This window comes from Giraffa tippelskirchi, chromosome 11, assembly GCF_054371585.1.
Source record: "Giraffa tippelskirchi isolate mGirTip1 chromosome 11, T2T-mGirTip1v1.2.pri, whole genome shotgun sequence".
NCBI lineage: Eukaryota > Metazoa > Chordata > Mammalia > Artiodactyla > Giraffidae > Giraffa > Giraffa tippelskirchi.
The window spans coordinates 34814813-34836315 of NC_137285.1; the positions used below are offsets into that span (position 1 = coordinate 34814813).

The window sequence follows — 21503 nt, forward strand, 5'->3', positions numbered from 1 at the left end:
TACTCTCAACCTAGGCATGGTGTGTAATGCTGTCTAGATCAGCCAAGAGTGAATCTATTCTCATTATAGTCTCAATAAATTATTAATGCCTTAATATCCACATGCCAAGAGTATGTACTGAGTTTTAAAGACATATGCAAAAGGAAGATAATTTAACCTGAGTTTCTAAAAATGATTACATAAATCACATTTTCTGCTCCTTAGTACATAAGTAATGCTATACTCAGTAAAACTTTATTTTCAGGAAACACAATGGCCTCTGATATGTTATCTGAACACCCCTTGTTATCTGAGCCATCGTCTGTGAGTTTCTATAACTGGATGTCAAATGCCGTGGGTAACCGAGGAAGTGTGGTACAGGAGTCTCCTGTCACAAAATCAGGACACAATAGTCTCCCAACAGGTATTGAGCTATCACGTTGTTTTACTTAACTGTCTAAGGGGTGCATGTAAAATTATACTAAATCCTATTTTTCAGAAGATGGTTAAAAAAATCTCAAAGGTTTAAATGTACCATGTAGTTGAAATTGTCCCATTTACGAAATGCCTTGCATAATATTGCAGTTGAGAGAGTCATAAGCAGTAGCTCAGTGTTCTTGTGGAAAGGCAAATATGTCAAATGTGAGATATATATAATTTAAAGAGTTTAAAATTTACATTTAATGTGTCTGGTTTAATTTTCAAAGTACCAAAAGGAGGTAAATGAAAAAATGCAAAGTATAATGACAATATCATGTACCTACAATACAGAAAATAATTTCAGCTTATCCAGATTCCTCTGCGGAGTAACAATAAACATTTTTCTCTGGTGGCTTAGAAGGTAAAGAATCCTCCTCCAATGCAGACCTGTGTTCAATCCCTGGGTTAGGAAGATCCACTGGAGGAGGGCATGGCAACCCACTCCAGTATTTTTGCCTTGGAGAATCCTCAAGGAGAGAAGAGCCTGATGGGTCGCAAAGACTCGGACGTGATAGAGCAACTAAGGACAGCAGCACATACTCTTTATAGTTACTTAAATATTTAATTAAATCTAAAGAAGTACTAAAAGCAATAAAGTAAGATTCTTGCCCTCAAGGAGGAAACAAATAGGAAAATTTATTAATTTTAAAGGGGTCTTTATAAGTAGCAGGAAAACAGGCAGAGAATTCACAAGGAAATACTGGTGGCAATTTCCAGTAACATAATTGGAGTCAGGCCTTTCCTGTCGTTTTCTATTTTTCTCCTATTTTTCCAAATTTCCCATATGTATGTATTATTTTATTGTGAAAGTGTGTATATATTTTTTAAAAGAATATGTGAAGTAGCCTTTGTTCCTAGTTATGTTGGGCAGCTGAAATTAATCTGTGTAACATCTATTTGGATCACTTTTAAATTCTTTTCAGACAAAAAATATGAAATTATGAAAAGTGACTGATAAATGACTACTCAGTACATTTTGTTTTTTGGCTGGTGTGTGGACCATGTTTGAATCTGCAGCCAATCTAATTCTGACTCTAGGCACGCAGAGATGTGCTAATTCCTAGTATTGGCCCTTGATTGAAGGAAATAGAAGGCTGGTTCTTCCACCAGCTCTCAGCACTTTCCTGGAGCTAATCTCACTACTGCAGAGTTTAAATTTCAGGAGAGCCGAAAGGAACATTTCCTCTCTATCACAGATCCTTTGCCTGACGAATTAACAGATAACAGAGTACAGAAGAAAGAAGTAGTGCCTTTTTATTTTTGTTTTGCCTTGAGAAATAATAGTTAGGAAGAAAATTATATGTAGGGATTCTGTGACACCTATGGTTTTTGCCATATAACCCTGCTCTTGTCTATAATTTTGTTCCTCTGTGCAAAGCTGATGGGATATCAAATGCTTTTCAAAGTTCTTCTAGCCCTATAGTTTTACATTTTGGACTGACTGGCTCTGATACATACTTCATGTATGAAAATGAGTGATATTATTCTGAAAATATAGTTTAATTCCACTTTTTATTAGTGTCTGTAAAATAACCTGAAAATGTTTTTTTCCTTCTCAATTTAGAGGTCTGGTAATACAGTTATAATACAAGCTTCATAAGTTTACTTTGCTGTATCCCTTTATGTTCTTTTCATTTCCCAAGAATTTAGAATTTATTTTTGAATACTTTTAGGTGTTGTACCCAATCTTCCTACAATACCCTCAGCCTCAGATTTCAACACCGTCTTGTCTAGTGACCAGAATACTTTGGACGGGACACATTCTCAGCATAGCACTAGTCAGGATGATGTGGCAGGTGTAGAAGAAGCCAACCAAGGTTTTCCTGCTGTACAGCTTGCTGATGCTCAGGTGAGCCACTCTATTTTTCCCTAACTATAATGACCGTGTATTAGGCAATACTTAGCAGTTGAAACCATCAAGTGTGTGCACCGTGGAATTCCATTGAAAATCTTTTTCCTTGCCTATCTGCCTAAAGCCTTCATGTAAAAAGGAAGAGCTTTTAAAAAGTACATAGGTTAATTATAAATACAAATTAAGCATCTATAGATAGTCATTAAACTGAAGAATGGTGTATAGTTAGTCTACCTCATACAGCAACATTCTGGTTATTTGGGAATAGAGACTGGCTAAATAATAGGACTAGAAAGTTAAGTTTAATCATTTCCTACAGTTTTAAGTGCTCTGTGGAGACTTGAGTGAGCAACACAGAGGCATTGAAGATTTTAGAACAGAGGAATAAGGTGCCTGAAATTGTACATGTGGAAATGTTGTATGGGTAGCAATGTGTTAAATGGATTGAAATGGAGAAACTAGAGGTGAAAAGATGAGTTGATAAAATAGTTCACGGAAGTGGTAATGAAACTCTTAGCTCAGGTGGGTATGCCTTTGATAAGGTAAAAGAGAAATACAGTGGAGGGCTTACTTAATTGACTAAATGTAGGGAGTGGAGAACAAAATTCCCCAAGGCAAATGGGAGAGTGGGAGATGGGTATTTAGAAATGTTGTCTTTTCAGGATGAAGGAGGCCTGAGCATATTTTTTACTTAGGACGAATTAAGAGAATTCTAATTAAAAAAAAAAACAGCAAACTGATAGAGAAAGATTCAGAGAAGGATGAGAAGTATTGGAATTTAGAGTCCTTTATAGAAAGAGAATTTTTTGACATAAAATGTACTTTTTCCCCTGAGAATGTTTGGGAAGGCAGTATGGACAATTCATAACTATACTGGTAAGTTTTCAAACTTTCAGTTTTCTATCACAGGAGATGACTTACGTTACGAAATGTGTCAGGCACTTTTAAACTTTTTTGAGATTTACTTCTTCATTACCTTGGAGTAGTATTTAGGGATTCTTTCACTTTTTTTTTTCAAGAGAAAAGAAATAATTTTTTATGTTTGTTTTGGCCTGGATATACATGCATGTTATTTATTAGCATCTAATACACACTTTTAGAGACAGCTATACTATTTTACATATAAGACTCTAAAATCGACCAGAGACAGTAATATTAAGTAATACAATAAAAAACTATGTAAGGTGATTTAAATATATGTAAAGATTGGAATGAAATTGAAAGAAAGCTCACCACAGATCCACAGAAGGATTGCCAAATACTGCTGAGAGTCTAGTTATTTAGAACCTCTTGTTGTCCTTAGTAGCTCAGCCATAGGGGTAGAAGAGGATTAATCCAAAGCACATAGATGTAGCAAGACAAGTGAGGTGATAAGATGTAATATGCAGTCTTGGAAGTTGCTAAAAAGTTTAAGGTAAGATTATAAGAGAAAAAGGAAGTCACCTAACTCTGGAATTAAAGCATTGGTTATTTCCATGGCCAAAGAAGCCTTTTAGGGTGGTAAACTGGAATGGAAAAAGGAAAGAACTAAAATCACTGGTGGGTTTGCATGATTAACTAGGGGGCATACAGATAACAAAGATTAGGAAAGATGGAGGATGACTTGAACCTTGAAGAGTGTTTCCTGAAAGTAAACCCCAGAAAGCACATGCCAAGCAAATATACAAGGGAGAGGAAAATTCTCCCTAAATTTCCAGTGTAGAGTGAATTGTCTGAATTTTGTCATTCTAGACCTTCAGGCCTTCACAAGACTAGTAGCTTATCTTCCCAAGCACAAATGAGGTGACATAGAGACAAGTGAAAATGTGGACTAGAGTCTCACTGCAAAGTGGCACATCTCCATTTTAGATTTTTTAAGCTTCAGGAAAAGAGAATGTGTGGTGAAAAAGAGTTAGAAGGGAGTCAATGAAGGCAGTTTAGGATGTAGAAGAAGGAAGAGGAACCATGCAGCAGAGAATGAGTAGTCAGGATTATTATTACTGACCTACTGTTGAACACAGAGTTGCTTTTATTTGAGTTAGCATTTAGTGATTAGGAGGTTCAGTTAACTAGAGATTTAGCCAGAGTGATGTATTTCCACAGCATATATGATACTTAAAATGTAAAAGTTCTTTGTCAGAAAATGTTAAATGACTTTTGCAACCTTTGCAACCAAGGGATACCATTTAAAAATAGATCAGCTATTAAAAAATACAACATATAAAATGTTTTTATATTAACAGAGGAGATTGATAAGCTCTTTTCTGAACCTTTTATAGCAGATATTTATGGAAACACAGTAGATATCCCTGCCTTTTTTAAAACAAGAAGCAGAATGATTTAAACTAATTTTATTTTCCTTGTACTTTCACTCAAGCACAGTCAAGGAACTTTGTGTTTATGATTAATTTGACGATAGGTGGCACATAGTAGGTGCTCAAAAATATTAACTTTTAAGTAAAATTAGAGCGTATTTATTATACAAGGCCTTTTTTTCCCTTCACATTACAGTAATATGTACTGTGATATGTGTAAGAAAAATAGCCACAATAAATGGTGAATTACAAATTGAGCTAATATAAATGTGTTGTATCTTTTAGGTTGTTTTCAAACCTCTTCTGAGTCATACAGGGATCCAGTCACAGGACACAATGCCACTCTGCTACCGAATGTACTTTGGAGAACACCTTTCATTTTCAGGGACTTTGGACTGCCTTAGAGCAGATATTGTGGATTCAGACACAGCCAAAGAGAGAAAAGGCAAAAGAGCAAGAAGGTATCTTGCATTTTATTGGTTTTATGTAAAAATTTGTACAAAAGTTGTAATATCTGCTTTTTAACTTTGCTTTCTTCTAGTGCTTATGTGGAAGTAATTTTAGTAGCCTAATGAAAAGATAACTTCCACTTAACAGAAATAGTAGCCACATTTTCTTAATAATTTGTTGATTTTATCACTAGGTTGTAAGACCTATTTTTAGATATATTTTTGTAAGATGTTAGTACATGTATGTTGTTGTTTAGTTGCTGTGTCTCTTTTGCTACCCCATGGACCATAGCCTTTCAGGCTCCTTGTCCATGGCATTTCCCAGGCACAAATACTGGGGTGGGTTGCCATTTCTTTCTCCAGGGGATCTTCTCGACCCAGGGATTGAGCTCATGACTTCTGCATTGGCAGGTGGAATCTTTACCAGTGAGCCACCAGGGAAGCCATGAAAATACATATATCAGGGTCAGCCAAAGTACATATGCTGATAAATATACTTTATTTACTGTTGTAGTAGTATTTTATGATCTTATGGATTAATTTTATATATTATTCTTAGAATTTATTCCTGACCTCCTTTCTGAATTGACTTGTAGCAGGTAGTATTTTCCATTAAGAACAGAGTAGACATCATGTTGAGAGTATAGCCTTGTCTTTCACAATAGTGTGGTACCATAACAGTGAACAGGCAAGCTGAAACACTGCAGAAGTGATCTTAATGATTATTAAGATTAATGGGGAAAACTACCTTTGTTTTGTGACCTGGAAAAATATTTCTCAAAATATTAGAAAGTCTTTTACTGTTTATCATACATGTATAGGAAAATGAAAAATATAATAAAACTGTTATTTTGTTAAAACATTAGAAGCATTTGAGAATTAAAATGTTTTCTTTTTTAAAAACTAGAGGGTCGTTTGTATAGTCCTTGTCTGCTTATCATCATGTAGCTTACAACCCAGAAGGAGCATCTTTTCTGTGCTTTGGCAAATGTCATACTTCATTCTAAGCAATTTCCAGTGTTTTACCTTTGCACTTTCAGTGTTGTAAAATGTCTTCACTAGTTCTATTCACCTCCCTTCCCTTTCTTTGGGTTAGCTTCATCCCTTTTGTCATGACCAATCTTCTTTATGCCAGTAAGTTTGCCTTCTGTGAGTTCCATGAGCTGCATGTCTAGAGTTTCTAGATGGAAGTGCCAGCATTTTCATACTCAGTTGTTTTCTTCTATTTTTACTTTTTAAAAATTTATTTTTATTGAGTTAATATTGATTTATAACCTATATATAATGTGTACAACATTCTTTTTCTACTCTTGTATACACAGTAGCATGCTTGCTACCAAAAGATTAGTTTCCTTTTGTCATCATACATTTGAGTTCCCTTACTCATTTTGTTCTCCCTTCCCTTACCTCAGCCCCTACCTCTCTGGTAACCACTACTCTGTTCTTTGTATCTGTGTGTGTGTTTTGTTTGGTTTAGTTATTTATCTTATTATTTGGTTTTTTGTTTTTTATATTTCACATGTAAGTGAAATCATACTGTATTTGTCTGTCTTTTTGACTTATTTCACTTAGCGTAATGCCATCAAGTTCCATCTACATTGTTGCAGAGGACAAGGACTTCATCTTTTTTTATGCTGAGTAGTATTCTGTGTGTGTGTGTGCACTTTGTGTGTATATCATATTTTCTTCATCCATTCATCCGTTGGTGGGCACTTAAGTTGTTTTCATATCTTGGCCATTATAAATAATGCCATGATGAATATAGAGGTACATATATCTTTTAGAATTAGTGTTTTTGTATTCTTTGGAAAAACACCCAGAAGTAAGAAAACTGGATCATAAGGTAGTTCTAATCTTAATTTTTGGAGGAATCTATATATACTGTATCCCATAGTGGTATACCAATTTATATTCCCACCAACAGTGTATGAGAATTCCTTTTCTCCACGTCCTTGCCCACACTTGTCATTTCTCACTTGTTTGATGATAGGTATTCTAACATATATAAGGTGATATCTCATCATGGTTTTGATTTGTATTTCTCTAATAATCAGTGATGTTGAAAATCTTTTCATGTGCCTTCTGGCCATCTGTATGTCTTCTCTGGAAAAATACCCATTTTTGACTGAGTGACAACACATTCCACCCATTTTTAATCGTTTTTAAAATGACTGAGTTGTAGGTAAGTGTGATTTTGACTCGACATAGAATAAGATCAAGAAAGAAGAGGTGAGGCCTAGTTTCCAACTTGTAAAAATAAGTATGTTGACTTAAGACATACTTCACCTTGGAGATTATTTTGCTAACAAGTTAATAAAGACTGTTTGATTCTGGGGAAAAAGAAAAAAACCTTGTCATTTTCTTTTTTTTTTTCCACATTTTTAGGCAAGGCCATGTGAATCTTCCTCCACTTGAGTTCAAACCGGCATTGATGTTGGAAACCTTTAGCATCAGCGCTGTTGTAATGGAAAAATCCGTGTGCACCCCTCAGAACTCTACCAGTGCTCTTTCTTTTCATGATCTCAATAAGCGTTATTATAATACTTTTCACTGTAACTTTACTATCTCCTGTCAGTCGATAAGCCAGCATGTAGATATGGCTTTAGTTCGTCTCATTCATCAATTTAGTACAATGATAGACGACATCAAAGCGACTCAGACTGACATTAAACTTAGCAGATATACAGCTGGATCAGCTTCCCCAACACCTACTTTCAAAACCAGAAAACACCGGGACTTCCGCTCCTCCGACTTCAGCCGCAGTTCTAGGGGAAGTCTTAATGGTGGCAATAGAGTAAATAATACAAAGAACAAACGGACCAACAACGAGAATAACAAAAAGGAGTCTCGAAACAAAAATTCATTAGGAAGATCTGAAAGAAGAACTTCAAAAGTGTCTAGGAAAGGTTCAAAAGATGTGGTGGATCATATGACTATCCACATGGATGACTCTGATTCAATTACAGTATCAGAACAAAGCGAGCCTTCAGCCGAGTGCTGGCAGAATATGTATAAATTGCTTAACTTCTATTCACTTATCTCTGATCCAACAGGAATATTGGAAAAATCTTCAGAAACATTTGGACCAGCAGGTAATGGATATTTTTATATTTAAAAGATCTATTTAGAACAGCAATAATACTAAAAAAAAAAAAAAAGATAGGTTATTCATCATATATTCTTATTGCTATAAGAAATGGATAATTGAATGCATAGGAATTGGCAGTCACCCAAAGAGAGAGAATAGTGATGGTGATCAGATATTCTACTGCCCCTTTTCCCAACCTTTCTAACTTTTACACAGTCAGCTCTCAAAGAATTCAGACAGACCTGCTTTCAAATACCTGAGTCTCCTATTTATTTTCAAATATGACCATGGGAAAATCGTGGAAATTTTCAAAAATCATTTTGGTGGAGAAGAGGACAAAGAGGGCTAGTTTGGACTGTGAAGGAAAGAAAAAAAAGGTAGTGTCCTTCCATTTTGCAGTATCTAAGCCCATATATTTCCATTTACTTAAAGGAGTTCGGAGCCCTACAGAGCCGACATGTAAAGTTGTGTTTGAGAATGAACAAGACAATACTAGTGTGACCAAGAGGAAACGTAGTTTGGTAACTGCTGAACCTCAGCATGTTACTCTGATAGTGTTTGGGATTGGCATGGTGAACCGCACACACCTGGAGGCAGACATTGGTGGGCTAACAATGGAATCGGAACTGAAGAGGATTCATGGCAGTTTTACACTTAAGGAAAAAATGAAAGGTATGATGACATCCTGATACTGGAGTGCCACTTTTCTGAAGAAAGCCAATGCCATGTCTCATAAATTCCTATGTGGTGATTTTTCTTCAGAAAATGGAACTTCCCATTTATATGGATCAACAGTGCTAGTGTATATAGTTTTTTTCCTATTCTTAATGTTTTAAAATTTTTCTAAATATTCTGTGCTATTAGTTCTGAGATTTAAAATGTCATTGGGCTATTTAATGGCATTAGGCTCTTTAATGCATGAATGGCATGGTAAACTACATATTTTGCATTATTCCGGTTTTGACACATAACACATACGTATATATGAGTGGATAGAAAGAGAAAACTTCAAGGAAATTTTTAAAAAATTTGTTCTGTAATAGTTTAAATTTTATTGTACCTTTAAAATTATCTTTTGTCACTGAATGTATTATGGATGAAATGAAATTTTGATATGAAGTGCAACTAAATTTCCAGAATTCATAGTTATTTTTTTTTTTTCACATTTTAAGATGTTTTACATCAAAAGATGACTGAGACCTGTGCCACTGCTCATATTGGTGGGGTTAATATTGTGCTGCTTGAAGGGATTACACCAAATATACAGTAAGTGTGTTGTCTTTTTAATTATTAAAGTTGTTTGTTATAGTTTTATAGGAAACTTAAAATTCATTGGATGAATCCTGTACCTAGTAAGACTTGAGATTTATATAATATTGCCAGATACTGTGATTCTATCCTTAAGAATATCACCAAATGAATTTTTTTCAGAAAATTATTTGCTCCCTTTATAAAATTGGTTTACTGCCAGTCCTGCCACCCTAAAAAACTGACTGCCAGCACATTTTAAGATTGTGTAACAGTAAAAATGATTACAGTGTAAATTTGTTAAACATATAAGACGCAACAGCTCACATAACTCAAATAAGTAAAAGAAAATTATAATCAGAAAATAGGCTGTCTCTTGATTTTATTAACTAACCATTACCCAGTATTCATGCTGGGTTTCAAAACTTTATCTTGCCATTTTTTCATTTAAATAATTTAACAATAAAGCCTATGAGACCTCCTAATAGTATAAATAAGCTTTCTACAGTGAGTATACCATTCCATATTGCTTTTCTTTTGACTCTTTGCTCTCACCTTTTCATGTTCTCTCTGTGGATCTGTCCAAAATTGTTCTAATAATAATTACCTTTATACATGATATTTAGATCACTAATTGGTTGTCAATACATTTAACCATTAACTTTGCTCATACACTTGGGAATATATGCCTTCATTCCTAACTTCATTTCAGTGGAGCAGTTTTATGCTATAACTACAAATTGTATTTTGATAATTTAGTCAGATTTTGAGGATTTGCTCATTTTTAGTAACTAGTTAATGTCCTACTATTGTCCCTTAAAGCATCTATCATGCTAAATACTGACAAAATAGAGGATCTAATTCAATGTTATAGAAATTAAATCTTAGTCATAAATTGACTCATTACAGGTCTATTCATGACATTTCATACATGGGTAATGATGACTGTCTTGGGGAACATTTCCTGAAATGGATGTGTAAATCGTACTGGGGCAGTTTCGACTTGTGTATCTAGAACCAAAGAGTATATTTCATTATAGCTGCTTAAATGGTCCAGATCACGTTTCCTAAGCTGGCTTTCTAAAAACCAGAAATTTCAGTAGTTGTGATTTAAGATATCTTCTGACTATTCAGAATGGGCAGAGGAGTATTATTATGTAATAATTACAACCTAAAGGAGCATCTATTGTGGACCAGGAACCTCATATACATTATTTAATCCTCACTACAATCCTATTAACTGGGGGGGGAGGGTGTTTATCCCCACTGTACAGAACAATAAATCAAGATTCGGAAAGATCAGAGTGTTTTCCTAAAATGCTTTAAGTCATACAGTCAGTAAGAAGAGGTGCCTGAGTCTCCACACCTTCTACCTCACTATGATGCTTCAAAGAAAGTCACCACAGACTTGGGTTTCATGATTCCTTTGTTGACTCTGAATTTAAAGTATCATGGTTACTTTAACCTATTCAGAAGTACCACAAATTTCTTTAAATGTCTCCTGTGTTTTATATACTTCACCCTCTCAAATCCCTTATCTCCATTATCTAAGAGAAGGCTTCAAATAGTATCTAAATTTGCAAAACATGTTTATAAAATAATTTTTTAAGTATTAGTTGATATTTTTTTGCCTTTAAAAAAAGAGGTCAAGCCAAGATCCCTTAACTTTTTCATTAAAAAAATAAAACTTTACTTATTACTCGCTACCAAACTCGAATAGTGTTAATAAGACTTCTGAATTTATTCTTTGGGTTTTCATTTCTAGTTTCAATTAAAAGGAAATGGAACTTCAAAAAAAGTTGAAAAAGTTCTTCGAGTGAAAATTTTTAAAATGGGGAGTAAAAGCTTTCCAGATGATTGGTCACATTGTAACTAATTTATGCATGAATGTTTATTTGCTTCCTTTTTGTTTTCCTGCTTTCTCTTGAATCTTCATCTGTAGACTGGAGGATTTTCCTACATCTCCTACAAGCACAGCCAAACAAGAGTTTCTGTATGTCATTATTATTCTTTTTCATGGACTTTGTGGTTAACATTGCATTGGATAGTTTTAGAGATAAAATATTAATATTTAGATTGTCTGCATGGCTGTGAATGTATGTAGTTAGTTATTATTTTGTAGCTTAATATAGATCCTTTCATAGATTATACAGTTTGCTAATATTCATGGAAAACACACGGGTAAGAACTACCTTTTTGGTAATTCATACCTTGTTTTATTGTTGAAATATTCAAAATTGTAGTTGTATGTTGCTTTGTGCTCTTTTAAGACCTGTTAATATTAAAATTTATATTATCACAAATCCTCATTAATATTGGATGTGATAATAGAAGCTGAAATTTTTAACTTTTCGAGAGTTTTGACATATTTGCAAAACTAATTATTAAAACACTAATATATGAAAATATCTACATTGCTCATCCTTCTAATTCTGTCTTTAAGATGTAGAGCGTTTGCTGCTCTATTGTCAAATTTTATATGTGGCTTTTATACTGTATGTGCTTTAATATTTTTGATTGGCTTGATTTTACCTATGTATATCTGATATTTTGTGGTAGTGAGCTATACCAAGCGTTATGTATAAATATTTGTCATGTGAATCTTAACGCCATGACAATTTAGTACGTTACTTAGCACTGATTATTTATTCGAACATTGTCTATAAAATTCAAATATGCTGAATAAATTTAGTTGAATCTGCATATTTTGTTCCAGGCTAGTAAGATTATCAATACCTGGTGAGATTTATTTCACTGTGTATTGATAATAGTCCATAGACAAAATATCATCAATCAACAACCCTTTTTGGGATTATCTGTGATCTATATCACTTCATCAACCAACTAAAGTACTAATAAAGAATAAATGCACTAATACTAAATTAGAAAATTGATTGTTTTTTGGAAACCACTCTTCCATGTTAATATCATGTTAAAAGGTATAGAAAAAAATAGTGATTTCCACTTCAGTATTTGTAATAGCTAGAGAAGATTTATTTTTTTATCACTGAGTTCTCTGGATGTATAACAAAAAAATAGGCATGGCTTTAGGAAGGATGCTTTTTAATGACTGAAGATCACATCTTCATCCACTCAACTAATTAGGTTTCTAGGTTACAAATTATTGTCTGCACACTATGTTAGGTTTCAGAGATGGAACAGTAAGCAAATGAGAGGTAGTTCCTGTCATAATATCACTTTATCAGCCTACTCCCTCCTTTTTCAGGCCTTCCTGCTAGGAGAGTTAACATATAAAGTACAATTGCCAAATAGGGAAGAAAGTTCCAGTGATTTTTAATACATAACTAGACAATACGTGATCATAACACTCTCTGTCCCCACTGTAGAGATTTTCAGGCAAAACTGAATTGAGGCAGGCAGCATGGGTCAGGGTGCCTTCCTTTTCCTGCCTGTAAAGTTTGGGCCTGCATAGTCAAGAAAGTAGGGTGGGGTTGGAGATAGAGATAATGAGGCCCTAAATTAAAGCCTTAAATTCTTAACCTGCATGGATAAGCGTGGCTGGCCTACCTATAAGGCCCTATTGTCTGGACACAAGAAGAAAAAGATGAGGAAAACTCCTTGCCTCATTAGACACTGTGGTCATTATAACTTAGGTTCAGAGTTCATCTAGCAAAACTTTGTCAAACAGACCAGCACAGTCAATGAATTCTCAAACCAAACTTCTTGGTCATTTGCTGTGAACTTTTTACATATATGAGGCATGCCTGGCATGCTACAGGTTCTTATAGTCATCTGTTTAAAAAGACTTTGACCACTTCTTAACTGTGTAAAAGTCTACTACGTGTTTTATGATATAGATTAAGGCACAGCTCTTCTAAGAGGTAAAATAGAATGATGAATAGTTAATTCATTTGGCAGCTTGTAAATTGTTTAATTCCACATTCTGAGTCTCCTTACATCTTTAACATGTACGGTGTGACAAGAGTTAATCAGATTCTCTGCAGTGTCTGGCTCAGTTTGATCAGTGTAGAACTATCCTGTTGTCTAGCTCCAAGAAACATTACTCATGCCATAGTCATGAGCATTATTTATGTAGCCTCCAGTGTGAATGATGCCCTCTGGAGTTGGGCAACACAGAGTCCTTGAAGTCCTTAATGTCACAGTTTCCACTGGTAATACCACAAATCTGCCGTAGCAGAGTAGCCAGTGCTTTCTATTCTGACATTTGGCGTGTAATTGAAAATCAAGGGTTGTGTATAGGCTAATATAATCAAAAGTAACATTTAAGGAGACTTATATAGATTATAAAAGTAAAATAGTAAGATAGGTGTAGAATTTCTTGACTGTCATGATAACAAGACTTCTTTGTAAATTTATGCTTAGTTTTATTCAATAAGTGAATGCTATTCACAAGTATAAAGTCCTTTGCATTTTAGCATCATCTAAGTTTTTTGGCTTATGTTGAAATTTATTTTAAAGTGAAATCTTTTTATTAGAATAGTTAAGATTCAAAATTCAGTAACTAATCAGCATTCTAGAATCTGCCATCATTCTGGTTAAAACAGTTCCATAGATTACTTTTTTCCTTTCTCTAATCCGTGATAGTCTTTGAAAGTAGTTTCCTTTGAAGAAGAAGGCAGATATAGTTCTGTAGTAATCATTTTTCTTTCTTTTTTTTTTTAATTTTTATTTTTATTTTTTATTTTTTTTTAATAAATTTATTTATTTTAGTTGGGGGCTAATTACTTTACAATATTGTAATAGTTTTTGCCATACATTGACATGAATCAGCCATGAGTTTACATGTGTTCCCCTTCCTGGACCCCCCACCCACCTCCCTCCCCATCCCATCCCTCTGGGTCATCCCATTGCCCCGGCCCTGAGCCTTTGTCTCATGGATCAAACATGGAATGGTGTTCTGTTTCACATATGATAATATACATGTTTCAATGCTATTCTCCCAGAACGTCCCACCCTCACCTTCTCCCTCAGAGTCCATAAAATTGTTCTATGCATCTGTGTCTCTTATTCTGTCTCGCATATAGGGTTATCATTTTTGAAGTTAGTATATTACCTGGATTTCACTATCTGTAAATAATCAAAACTTCTGATAAAACCACTCTTAATGCTTCTCAAGATTTATTTGAATATAAGTTAAATTTAATCCATTGATTCCTTAGATCCTTGAGACTATAAATAAATTGTCAATGAATCCTTTGTAGCCTAAGTAGAGACAAATATACGTGAACTGATCTGTAGTTAATATGAAATTTGCACTTTGTGTATTTTGCTTAATCTGTTGTTAAGCATCCTTTGCCCACTTGAAAGATAACATTTATGTTAAGCTTTCATTTTATGACAGGGCCTTTAGTGGTGTAGTTCATTGACATGAGTCTTTCTGTTGTATGTGTCAAGACTGTTCATCATGACTTTTACATACATGATTTTTACAACATGCTGTCTGTGGAATCTCACAGTTGTTGTGTTGAGTCATTCTTCTGCTGTACTTCTTTCTGCTCATTTATTTCACAAAATTCAGTGACTTTCTGCCATGTTCAAAGCATTGTTCTAGGTATTAGAAGGAAAAAACAAGAAACTAAGAAAGACAGTATTTCTATTTTATATCTGTACCAGTAAAACTTAACCAATTTTTAACTAAGTAGTAGTTACTCTTTATGAATTGGACTTCTATCATTTCTTTGCCACTCACTGAAAATAAAAAAATGGAAGATGCAAGTTGAATTTCATCTTTCTCATTAATTTCTTTTAACTTAGTAGGTGATTATAGGATTAATTTTTTTGACTGATTAGATTTTAAGAGGTATAATGGTGTTGTTCTTCCTTTTGAAGTTCACTGTATATATTTTCTTAGTGGTTGTAGAGATGCCTGAAATAAATTGAAGAAAAATGGAGTTCTGAATGGGGAAAAATAAAAATGGAATTTTGTGTTGTATATGTGTAATCTGTCAGTGTTCATTCTCTTCCATGTAAGCACATACATATATCTATAAACTCTTTATTAAAGAAATAGAAACAGAATAAAATGTATGTCAGTATTTTTAGAAGATATTATTTCTTCAGTATGATTTAAATGCATGAAAAATCTTATTTACTTCAATAAATGATTTAAAAGCATTTGTCTTGCTCTCAAAATACATTTTCAAAATTTCACTTTATTTGACCATATTTTAATGATCCTCCTTCTCCTTTAACAGAACTGTAGTGAAATGTAGTATTGCCAAGTCCCAAGCCCTCTACAGTGCCCAGAGGGGATTGAAGACTAACAATGCTGCTGTGTTCAAAGTAGGAGCTATCAGCATCAATATTCCCCAGCACCCTGCCACCTTGCACAGCATGATGGTTCGAAGTTCTCACCAACTATCTAAGCAGATTTCAGATCTCATCAGACAGCCTTCTACAGCGTAAGTTATTTATTCAAGTTTTGTGATTCTGTATAGTATTTCATGTCATTGTTTGCTGTGTTAACAGTAGTTTGGAGGAAAACAGAGGTTACATCTAGAGTAGTGACTATTATGGATAGTGGGGCAAGTGAAAAGTAGCTAAACATGATTGTGGAAGAATCATATTGAAGTAGTGTGCATTATTGAAGTAGTGTGTTACAGATGCAATTGTCATTCTTTCATCTTGCATCAGTAAAGCTTAGGAGAGTCTAAGGATTAGTGGACATTATAAAGGGGTACTACTAAAAGGCAAACTGAAAAATTCTAGGACTGTAACAATCTTTATTTCCTTTAATTTCATTGAAATTTGTGACTACATAGATTTGTAAAGTTGCAGTGGCCATTTATGTCTCATGCATGGTTTTGTGCTGTCCTTCGTATGAAATTCTTATACGTGGTTCAAGGAATAATTTGATAGTGCCATTTCCATATTTTAAAAGGCAGTGAATGGGACTGCTGCAGAGTAACCTTTACCCTGGGTTTGTACTGCTGAGCTCTTTTCCTGGTCTCCAAAGCTGTAACTAAGGAATAACTAATAAAACTTTAAGTAAAAGGTAAAAGTTTGGCTTGTCACATTGCCTTTTTTCCTATTCTATAAGGCAGAAAGACGTTAGTGTGTTTTTTGATGGAGGCTTAAAGCAGTGTTTTTTTTCCAGTTCTATCTAGATCTTTAAATTCTGATGTAGTATTAATTCATGTCTAGTTGATTAAATAGTAATAACTCACATGTTTTCCTGTCACTGGAATATGAAATCCAGAATGTATATATGAGCCTTAGTTATAAAATTCTCTAAGGAATTTTTTTCTTATTAGAATGTATTGGCAAACAGAGTGTAGTAGTTGGTAAAAGCAAGACTCTAGAGTCAAACTGCGTGTGTGCTCAGTCTCTAAGTCGTGTCCAATTCTTTGCAGACACAACTATAGCCTGCCAGGGTCCTTCTGTCCATGGCATTTTCCAAGCAAGAATAGTGGAGTGGGTTGCCATTTCCATCTCCAGGGAATCTTTCCAACCCAGGGATTGAACTCACATCTCCTGCACTGGCAAGCGAGTTCTTTACCACTGAGCCACCAGGGAAGCCTACAGTCAGGCTGATTGAGTTCAAAACTGATTTTACAACTTCATAGCTATGCTTCCTCATTGGTAAAATGAAGATAATAGTACCTACTCACAGGATTTCGTTAGATGAATAAATGATATGAAATGCACAAGGCACTAAGAATAGTACCTGGCACATAGAAAGCACTCAAATAACTATTATTTGTTTTTGTTGATGTTAGTTATTATTCATACTGGTAGTAATAATAGTGGCAAATAATAGTAATAATATTATATCAACAGAATTGCATGATGGTTAAGTCATAGAATCTGGAATCAGGCAAACTTCTGGTTTCACATTAATGATATGAATGACCTTGGGGCAGCCTTAACATCCAGTTTATATTGTTATTACTTCTTGTTTACTTTTCCAGATCATCATTTTTCAGTGGCTGTTTGAGAAAGACTTAATATGATCTGGTATTGGAAAGAAAACGTGTTCACAGTTCATTTTTGCTATTTTTCATTGAGAATTCCAATTTTATACAATTTTTATTTTTATACAATTTAAATCTTAGTAGCTATTCTGTTTATGTCCCTTTTTCACCTTTTAAACTTTCTATTTGCTTTATTTGCTTTATAGCCCACAGCCTGTAAAAGAAGATATTGCAACCCCCCTACCTTCTGAAAAAACACCAACAAGTGTTAATCAAACTCCTATTGAAACAAATGAATTTCCTCAACTACCAGAAGGTTTAGAGAAGAAGCCTATCGTCCTTAAGTTCAGTGCCATGTTAGATGGTATAGCCATTGGAGCAGCACTTTTACCATCTCTGAAAGCAGAATACAAGATGGGACGAATGAGAAGCCACGGAATGACAGGTAACATTGAAGTTTGAATTCATTCTTAAAATTTATGAGTGGATTTGAGTATCAGTAATATTTTGGTGAAAGGCAAATTTGATTTTATAGGTTTATATGGAAATTTAAATAATTTTAATCAAAACGCTTTTAAATTTCATCAACAGTGTTTTTCATTCAGTCAAGTGAAAATAGCAACACACTTCATTGAGTGACCATCATGGACCCTATTTTCATTTGAAGTCTTTAGAGTTATCCACTATTTAGAGACCATTTCCAACTTAAGTTGAGTACATTTTTACATCTGTTGGGTTCCTATAGCCTGAATAACTTGGTTTATTTTCACATTGAGTACATTTAGCTTTAATAAGAGGTTATTTGACTTCTTCAAAATAGCTACTTTGTAAGGATTTGTGATCCTTATGTATCCTCTCCAAAAGCACTTTGCTGTTGTATTTTTTTCTGAAATGTATCCTATGCCTTTGTAAGTGTGCTGATTATATACATACAGTTTAAACAACTATAAACTCACCAACCCATTGCATATTCTAAGAATTAAAACATTACCAGAACTTTGAAGGCTCCTTCAGGAAATATTATTACTGCCAGATAATATTCCCCATGATTGCTTGGCAAAATAACTACTATCGTGAATTTTGTGTTACCCATTTCTTTTGCTTTTCTTGATAGACTCATAAGTGATTCTAAGTTGTTATTGCCTGTTTTAAACTTTATTCATATGAATTCCCACTGATGAATTTTTTAACTGGAAATTTTTTTGTTATACATTTTATTTGAGATCCATTCATGTTCTTTGGTTCATTTATTTTTCAGTGAAATATAATAGTCCATTAAGTGATTATATCACAGTTTACATATCTGTTCTGGTATTGATGGACCTTTGGCTCATTTTACATTTTTGCTATTACATTTATTCTCAAACACATCTTCTGATGCACATGTACAAGAGTTTCTCAAGGGTATTTACTTAAGAATGATACAGCTAGGTTGTAGGGTAAATGCATCTTCAGTTTTATGAGGAAATGCAAAACTATTTTCTGTAATGCTTATGTCCACCAGTATTGGATGAGAGTTCCCACTGTCCACATCCTTGCCAACACTCAGTATTATCTGACTTTAAAATTATTGCTTGTCTGGTAAATGTAAAATGGTATCTCATGGTTTTAATTTATGTTTCTATAACTATTAATGGAGATGAAGTTTTAAATGTGGTTAAGAAATCCTTAGGAGCTTCCCAGGTGGAGCTGGTGGTAAAGAAACTTCCTGCTATTGCAGGAGACAGACATAAGGGACATGGATTCAATCCTGGGTCAGGAGACCCCCTAGAGGAGGGCATGCATGGCAACCCACTCTATTATTCTTGCCTGGAGAATCCCATGGACAGAGGAGCCTGGCGGGCTACAGTCGATAGGGTCTCCCAAGAGTCAGACACGACTGAAGTGACTTAGCACAGCACACATAAGAAATCCTTATATTAAAAAAAAAAAAGAAAGAAATCCTTATATTTTCTTATATGAACACCTGTTGAAGGTACTTGTTTGTTTTTTGCCCATTTTACCATTGCATCATTTGTACTTTTCTTGGCTACAGGAATTCTTTGTACATTTTGTATACTAAACCTTCGATGTTACACGTTCAGCATATATTGTCACTTAGAAGCTTATTTCAAATTCAGTGTTTTGATCAACAGATATTCTTTAATTTTAATGTAATTGAATTTACCAATATTTTCTTGTTTTATTGTGTATTTTTATGTCTTGAAATACTTCTGTTACCAGGATCATGAAAACGTTCTCTTGTATTTTCCATTAAACCAAGTTTTGCTTTTCATATTTAAGTTCCTAATCTGTAACGAATTGAGTATTTTATCCTTTAATTTGGTATGGAGTAAATTATTACCAGTTATCTCAGCATCATTTATTGACTGTTCTGTCCTTTATTTCAGTGGTAATTCAACTTTGTCATCTATTAAGTGTTTATGTATATGGGTGTCTGGTTTAGGGATCTCTATTATGCCTCGGTGGCCTGTTTGTACCAGTATCATACTGATATCTCACTTTTCCTTTTTTAAAAGTTATCATGGTTGTTTTTGCTTATTTGCTTCTTTATATACATTTTAGAGTCAGTTTGCCTAATTCCTTGAAAAAGCCTGTTTGGATTTTTATAGAAATGTAATTAAATCTATAGACTTACTTAGGGTAGAATTTAAGATATTAATGACAAATGATACAGTATTTAACCTTCTTATTGCTTCATAATTCTATCTTTCTGTTTCTTTAGATCTTCTTCAGTGTTTTTCTACAAAGTTTATAATTTTTCAGCCTAAGGGTTTTATGTATCTGTTGTAAGATATGTTTATTTACTTTAGATACCCAGGTTATCTAAAGTAAATAATGTTACTTTATCTAAAGTAAATAACATACCTTATGTTATTGTCGTTATTACAAGTGGTATATTTTATAAAAGGACATTTTAAACTATTGGTGGTATGTACAAATCTGCTTGATCATTTTGTTACTTTTAAACTTAGAAGTCATGTTAAACTATTTTATTTTTACTAATAAGATTCTTTAAATTTCCTAAGTAAATGTTTATACATTTGCAAACACTACTTTTGTGTCTTCCTTTCCAGTCTTGATGCCATTTTATTTTTCTTATCTCATTTTGCCTCTACTACAATGTTCAGTATAAGGGATATTGTGTGCATCCTTGTCTTACTGCCATTTTTTAAGGGAATTAACATTTCACCAGTGAATATAATGTTTGCTATGTTTCTCTTGGGTTGTTTTTATCAGGTTAAGAAAATTTACTTTTATTCCTAGTGTGCTGAGTTTCTATGAATAATTTGTGAATCCTTATTATTGGATACTTTTTTCCAATCTGTTAAAATTAAAATATTTTTCTCTTATTCTATTAACATTATAAATTACATTAATAGTTAAAAAACATATATACACATATGTGAATCAGTTCAGTTCAGTCGCTTAGTCATGTCCGACTATTTGCGACACCAGGACTGCAGCATGCCAGGTCTCCATGTCCATCACCAACTCACAGAGCTTACGCAGACTCATGTCCATAGAGTTGATGATGCCATCCAACCGTCTAATCTTTTGTCTACGCCTTATCCTCCTGCCTTGAATCTTTCCCAGCATCAGGGTCTTTTCCTATGAGTGAGTTCTTCGCATCAGGTGGCCAAAGTATTGGAGTTTCAGCTTCAGCATCAGTCCTTCCAATGAATATTCAGGACTGATTTCCTTTAGGATGCACTGGTTGGATCTCCTTGCAGTCCAAGGACTCTCAGGAGTCTTCAGCCACAGTTCAAGAGCATCAATTCTTTGGCGTTCAGCTTTCTTTGTATTCCAACTCTCACATCCATACATGACTACTGGAAAAACCATAGCTTTGACTAGACAGACCTTTGTTGGCAATGTAATGTCTCTGCTTTTTAATATGCTGTCTAGGTTGGTCTTAGCTTTTCTTCCAAGGAACAAGCATCTTTTAATTTCGTGGCTGCAATCACCATCTGCAGTGATTTTGGAGCCCAAGGAAATAAAGTCTCTCACTGTTTCCATTGTTACCCCATCTATTTCCCGTGAAGTGATGGGACCAGATGCCATGACTTAGTTTTCTGAATGTTGAGTTTTAAGCCAACTTTTTCACTCTCCTCTTTCACTTTCATCAAGAGGCTCTTTAGTTCTTCACTTTCTGCCATAAGTGTGGTGTCTTCTGCATATCTGAGGTTATTGATATTTCTCCCGGCAATCTTGATT

The 21503-nt window shown here is 34.1% G+C and overlaps 1 protein-coding gene across 1 annotated transcript in view; it reads left to right on the plus strand.

Annotated features, from left to right (window-relative positions):
• Positions 1 to 21503, plus strand: part of BLTP1 (bridge-like lipid transfer protein family member 1) — a 382818-nt gene that overhangs the window by 300506 nt on the left and 60809 nt on the right. The window contains exons 50-58 of the mRNA XM_081544847.1: positions 245 to 403; positions 2133 to 2308; positions 4891 to 5066; positions 7440 to 8146; positions 8575 to 8814; positions 9315 to 9408; positions 11333 to 11383; positions 15567 to 15773; positions 17492 to 17730. Coding sequence (XP_081400973.1) covers positions 245 to 403; positions 2133 to 2308; positions 4891 to 5066; positions 7440 to 8146; positions 8575 to 8814; positions 9315 to 9408; positions 11333 to 11383; positions 15567 to 15773; positions 17492 to 17730 — 2049 coding nt within the window. The remainder of the gene's footprint in view (positions 1 to 244; positions 404 to 2132; positions 2309 to 4890; positions 5067 to 7439; positions 8147 to 8574; positions 8815 to 9314; positions 9409 to 11332; positions 11384 to 15566; positions 15774 to 17491; positions 17731 to 21503) is intronic.